Here is a 6,000-nt window from a genome sequence, read left to right as displayed (position 1 = left end):
GTCAGGTCACTCGCCTGTGTGAAACCCTCCAGTGGCTTCCCATCATACCTAAAATAACATTCAAATTTCTGTTGTCTGGATCCCACATGATCTGGCCCTTGCCTGCCTCCCTGACCTCATTTTCTATCACTTATTCCCTGGTCCACTACTTCACATCATTGTAGTTCATGTACCTTCTTTTTGTTCCTGGAAGTACCAAGTTCATCCCAACTTCTAAGGCCCACCATTTTGCCTAGAATACTTCCCCTCTTTTCTTAATTCAATCCTCAAATCATACTATTGGGTTGTCAGAAAAGTCATGACATATTTTTTCTATGTTTTTCATTGCAAAAATGCATCATGACTTTTCTGACAACACAATATATGCCAAAGACTGTTCTAGACCTTGAGGATAAAGCAACGAGTAAGACATAAGGGCAGACTCGGACTTTTTTTATGCCTTTTGTTTGGTGGGTTTCTTTAATATGTAACCTATAATTTCTCTGAAACTGTTTTAGCTCTCTTTAGGTGGCTTTTTCTTCTTTGATGCCACAATTTATATAATTCATTTAATCTCTACCTTGCTGCAGCTTACATTTTAGTTGGAAGAGGGTTGGGGTAGAAATCGCAATAAACAAGACGAGTAAAATGTACATTAGACGGTGGGTAAGTGCTAAAGAGAAAATCATAAGCAGCAAAGTGATGAGGTGATGAGTGGGGTTGTCATTTTAGATAGGCTGGTCAGGGCAGGCCTCTCTGTGAAGGTGATGTTTGAAAAGTCGTCGTTGTCATCGCCGTTATCATCATCATCATCATCATCTGTTTCAGGTTGTGATATAACTCATAGATTTGTTTCAAATTAGAATAAAGAGACGCGTCACAGACATTTTGTCCAAGGGTAGCCTGTTTTCTTCTCTGTGCTTTAGTAGTTGGCCTTTCATTTTTCACAGCTCACATTTACTTCATTTTTCCATTGGTTACTGCTTGCCATCTTTAACTTCATTCCCTTTCCTGTATCCATCCATAAGTCTGCATTTTTTCCAATGCTGAACTTTAATTAATAGAACTTGAAATACAGCATTGTGTAAACATTTTAGCTAAAACATTTGTCTTTGTCTGATCTGGGCTGTCTTAATCTAGTGACTGACAATGCAAAATTGTAAGAAATTTACATTTTTTTTCTTATTGGGATTTAGACTTGGTCCCAGTATACCTTCCTAAAACTTCATACTTTACAAGTTTTCCACCATTTCTTACAAGACGTTACGTGCAGGGTATAGTGGTTGACTTTATAATAAGATAGGTTTTCTGTTCTACATTTTATCAAGAGAGCGGCTGAAAACGGATTAAAACTCACTGAGTCTTATATTCCACAATTAAAGGTGGTATTTGACATGTGTAGGAAAAAAGTCTGCCCTCAGTTTATTTGTAATTTGCCTCTAATTTGTTGAGTTACATGTAAGTAACTTTCATTTTTCCTCTCTCTTTTGCTGTGTTCCAATGGATTGCGTCTCCTGTTTGGACCGAATATATCATGTACAATTCTTGGAATTCCACATTTAATGTTCCTCTGTGGATCTGTTCTGTTGGAATCTGGAACACTGGAATGATGGAAATGTGTTCTTTACAAAGTAGCTGTGAGTATACTAGATAATTTACACAGAGATCTTTTTTCAGTTATCTTAAATTTAATCTGCGTTTGGATGAAATACGAGCCAAGGAAGCCTTAAATTTAATACATATTCTTAGCTCTACACACAGTACACGCTCAGACATTTGATTTTAAAATACCACGTTCTGATCAGTGTCTTAATTATTATATTTAACATTTGCTTTTTAATTTAATTGGTTTGCTTAGCTTATCTTCTCAACATCTGGGTTAAAAATTAGTTTATATGAATGAAAAAAAGGGTAAAAGGTTATGGATGGACTATTTAGCTACATATGTGATACTGTTGAGGAATGCAGACTGTTCTTTGTTAAATCCAAATGTGTTGAATTGAAGCTTTGATCTCATGAGTTTTTTTTAATGAGAATTTAAATGTGGCAGAAACTTTTAAGAGAAATGTGTACCCCTTAGGAATATTTTGCTATTATATTTTAATGATGAATAAGACCTGCCTCTAAGTAAATTTAACCGTTAAGACTGCTCAGATGGTCTGAACTGTGGACAGTTTTTTTCACCAATGAGTAAGTTAAAAATCAGACTTATTTACTACACCAATTTAGAAATAGATTTCTTTGAATTACTAATGAAACTACTGCTGAGGTCATCAAAGAATCAAAAACCATACAGAAAACTGAATTATAATTTAAGACCTAGATACATCTGATGCCTTTGATAATAATGGAGGTAGCAGGATCGTATGAAACCTTGAAGTGACATAATTGGACATAAAGCATGACAGATACTGTTTATTGACACTGATCATGCGAGCCTTCCAGACTTTATGAAAAAAATTGCTTTATACTCAACATTTTGATTTCATTTCATGAATAAGAAGACAAATTTCAAGAAACTCATGCTGGTGGTAATTAGTATAAGCAAATGGTATAATTAGAAAGTTCTTAATATAATTTTGAGGGAATCTGAATATTTTTATTGTGAAAAAGCCTTTTTTTTTTTTTTAGTTGATTGACTAGAATCTTATTGTTACTAACTTACTATAAATTGAAATCTTTGCTCTGAGGCAGGTTTCTTTCATTTTTATTTTATTCCCATGTATTTTTATAATTGACCATTATATTGTCAATCAACTCATGGTCAAGTTTTTTGTCCACTGCAGCAGTTAACTATGACTTTTACTGGTAACATAAAATCAATTTGATTTGCCATGAGTAATAGATTGTATAATTTCCTAAAGTAGGTTAATGAAGGGAACTTGAAATGTGTGACAGAAGAGTTTTATTGATACACAAATAACTTGACCCTTTTTGCTTTCCTCAGCAACAGAAGAACCTCGAAGGCTATGTGGGATTTGCAAACCTCCCAAATCAAGTATACAGAAAATCAGTGAAGAGAGGGTTTGAGTTCACACTTATGGTTGTGGGTAAGATATGATTTCTCACTAAAACTGAATTTTGATCTAAATTTTAAACTGTTAATCAACTCTGAGTGGATTTAAGAAAACAGTAGCCCAAATAACTGCAGGGATCATGTGTTATATTTTCTCTTCTTATGCAAAGACGTTTTAAAATTTAGCTTGGTGGTATAATGGAATTTATATATTTTCTTGCCTCCTTTTTTAAAATGGCACAATTTTGGAAACTAATAAAGGTAGAGAAGCAGTGGAGGGTGGTAGAGGAATAGAGCATTAGAGAAGTCCTCTTCAATTGGTAACGCTGCAGAAGGAAATATTGGGTCGTCGGAAAAGTCATGACGCATTTTTGCAACAAAAAACATAGAACAAAAATACGTCATGACTTTTCCGACAACCCAATAGCATTTGGTGGTTACTTATTTTTCCAGGATAATTTTATTCCGTGGCTTATATACTATAATGGAGTCATAGCACATGAACATTTAACTTAATCATATATGCTCTCAAGTTGAAAAAGAAGAATGGGATAGAGAATCATAATCATGCAACTGATTACCCTGGGAATTAATTCATTGAGTATAAGCCCTGGAGTAAGTGAAGTATGACTCTCCTTGCTCTCTAATTCAGTCTCATTTTTCTTATGTTAGAGTTTTATCCTGTGAACTCCTTACCCTGCCTATAGTCCATTTTAAGTGGACAAAGGGTTCTTTTGACTGTAGGTTGGTAACATCATCATTATATGTGAAGAAACACGTTACCATATATCAAATTAGTAATCTTAAGTAACAGTCTTAAATGTCTGTATATTTTTACCTTATATAGGCTGACTTTACAACCTACATCCTAAGTATGATGGAACTTTATTGTATTTCTCTATATTTTTTAAAAAGGTGAAAAACAAAGATTAACTATCCTTGACAAAGAAAATTGAGTTTACTCTAGGCCTTTATGTAGTATGCATTAATTTTTGCTAATACATTCAACTAATATTTTTATTTTTGTGTTCAATTAGATTAATAAATTAGCTATAAAGTTCTTTATTGACAGGAAGAATTCTTTTTTCTTTTTTAAAAAATTCGTTTTCAGGTGTACAAAACAATGTAATAGTTAGACATTTACACCCCTCACAAAATGATAACCTCCCTCCCCCAATCTGACATCGTATGTAGCTGTTACAATTCCATTGACTCTATTCCCTATGCTGTATACCATATCCCGTGACTATATATATATTATAGTTGACACTCAATATTATTCAGCTTCAGCTTCAGGTGTACAGCGCAGTGGTCAGGCATCTACACCGTCCATGAAGTGGTCTCGCTAATAAGGCAAGTGCCCATTTGACACCCTACAAAATCTTTACATTATTGATTATATTCCCCAAACTGTCTTTTGTATCCCTGTGGCAATCTTGTGCTTATCAATTTGTGCTGTCTAATTCCCTGACCTTCTCCCTCATCCCCACCCCCTCCCATCTAGCAACTATCAGTTGTTCCTCTATATCTCTGAGACTATTTCTGTTTACTTTGCCCATTTATTCTGTTCTTTAGATTCCACATATAAGTGAGATCATCTGGTATTTGTCTCTCTCCAGAGGGAAGAATATTTTATCAGTTAACCAGAATATTTTGGTTGGTTAACTTGCCTGTCTCTGGTTGAATAGAAGCATAGTATTCTTAGCTTGCACATTGCTTCTGTGGAGCAGAGGTGGGTCTAGATCAGGGGTTGGCAAACTTTTGAGACGGAAGCGCCAATCCTGTCCCTTACAACAATTTAGAAATTATTTGAGAGCCATAAAACAAATGAAATCACCATTATGTGAATAATATCCTTTAACAGTTTTATAAATGAAACTATGATAGTTTTATTTTCATTTTCAATTTTACTTCAGAGCCACATGTGTGTACCCAAAGAGCTGCATGTGGCTCGCGAGCCGCAGTTTGCCGACCACTCTAGATGGATGGATAAAACAGAACATACCTTTTCTTCCCTAAGTTGGTAACATGATCATTGTATATGAAGAAATACTACATCTTACCTTTATATATGTAATGTTAGTGATCTTAAATGACAAACTATAGACAAACGAAATATTTTTTTTAAATTTGTTAGACAACTTCCTAGGTCCATTAGGCAAACAATAACGATTTTCAAAAAAGTATTGATAATTAAAATTTTAAAAGAATAACTTTTTGAACATAGACTTAGTAGGATAATATTTGGGAATCAAGGGCAGACACTTGGTTTAAAATCCCTGTGACATTTTCCCAAATGAAAAAAATTTAAGTCATCTTATCTTGATTTTTAGAGGAAATATGCAATCTCTGAATGTATCTTATTTATTAGTTTTTCTGGTCAGTCATTTTGTCAACTACAGCTTTTGTGTTTTCTCTTCCTTGATAAGACTACACTGAGGATGAAGGGAAATGGGTGTTAGGATCCTTACTCTGTTTTCCCCACTGTACTGTGAGCATTATTATTTAGTTATCTTTATATAGACTTGCTGAGTGCAGGGACTAAAGTTTCATCTACCTATATAGTTGTAATTTCTAACACATAGTCATCTTTTAAGTAAGTGTCTAATACATTGGCCTGCCTTTCAGACTTTAGGCCAAATCTTAAAGTGTTGTTTGCAAATCATAGAAAGGTATAACTAACCTTGCTTTAATATTTTTAACTTAAGAGAGCATAGGCTGTTTCTTATGAGCTAAGTCCTCATTTTTGAGATTTAAACTCAGAGCAGTTTTGGCTCTTACAGGAGTTCTTGGTTAAAGACTTACATGTTGATACAAACTGATAATCTATATATTTAACAGTTGATTTTTTTATGAAACTCCTTGTCCTTTGTTGGGAAACCTTTATCTGATAACCTTGCCTCATAAGCAATATTTACTGAGTACTTACTAGAGTGATTTCTTTGTTATCAAAGAGACACAGTGTGTATTCCCACATTTTTGTCTCTTAAAGGAGCCTATAATTT

The 6,000-nt window shown here is 34.0% G+C and overlaps 1 protein-coding gene across 1 annotated transcript in view; it reads left to right on the top strand.

Moving 5' to 3' along the window:
• The first annotated feature begins 731 nt into the window (after nucleotides 1-731).
• Nucleotides 732-6,000, top strand: part of SEPTIN7 (septin 7) — a 68,678-nt gene continuing 63,409 nt past the window's right edge. The window contains exons 1-3 of the mRNA XM_019655712.1: nucleotides 732-807; nucleotides 1,612-1,616; nucleotides 2,927-3,029. Of these exons, the coding sequence (XP_019511257.1) occupies nucleotides 747-807; nucleotides 1,612-1,616; nucleotides 2,927-3,029 (169 nt within the window). The 5' untranslated portion in view covers nucleotides 732-746. The remainder of the gene's footprint in view (nucleotides 808-1,611; nucleotides 1,617-2,926; nucleotides 3,030-6,000) is intronic.

This window comes from Hipposideros armiger, unplaced genomic scaffold, assembly GCF_001890085.2.
Source record: "Hipposideros armiger isolate ML-2016 unplaced genomic scaffold, ASM189008v1 scaffold_244, whole genome shotgun sequence".
Lineage (NCBI taxonomy): Eukaryota > Metazoa > Chordata > Mammalia > Chiroptera > Hipposideridae > Hipposideros > Hipposideros armiger.
The sequence above is the reverse complement of the archived record's forward strand: the minus strand, read 5'-3'. Positions and strand labels throughout refer to the sequence as shown.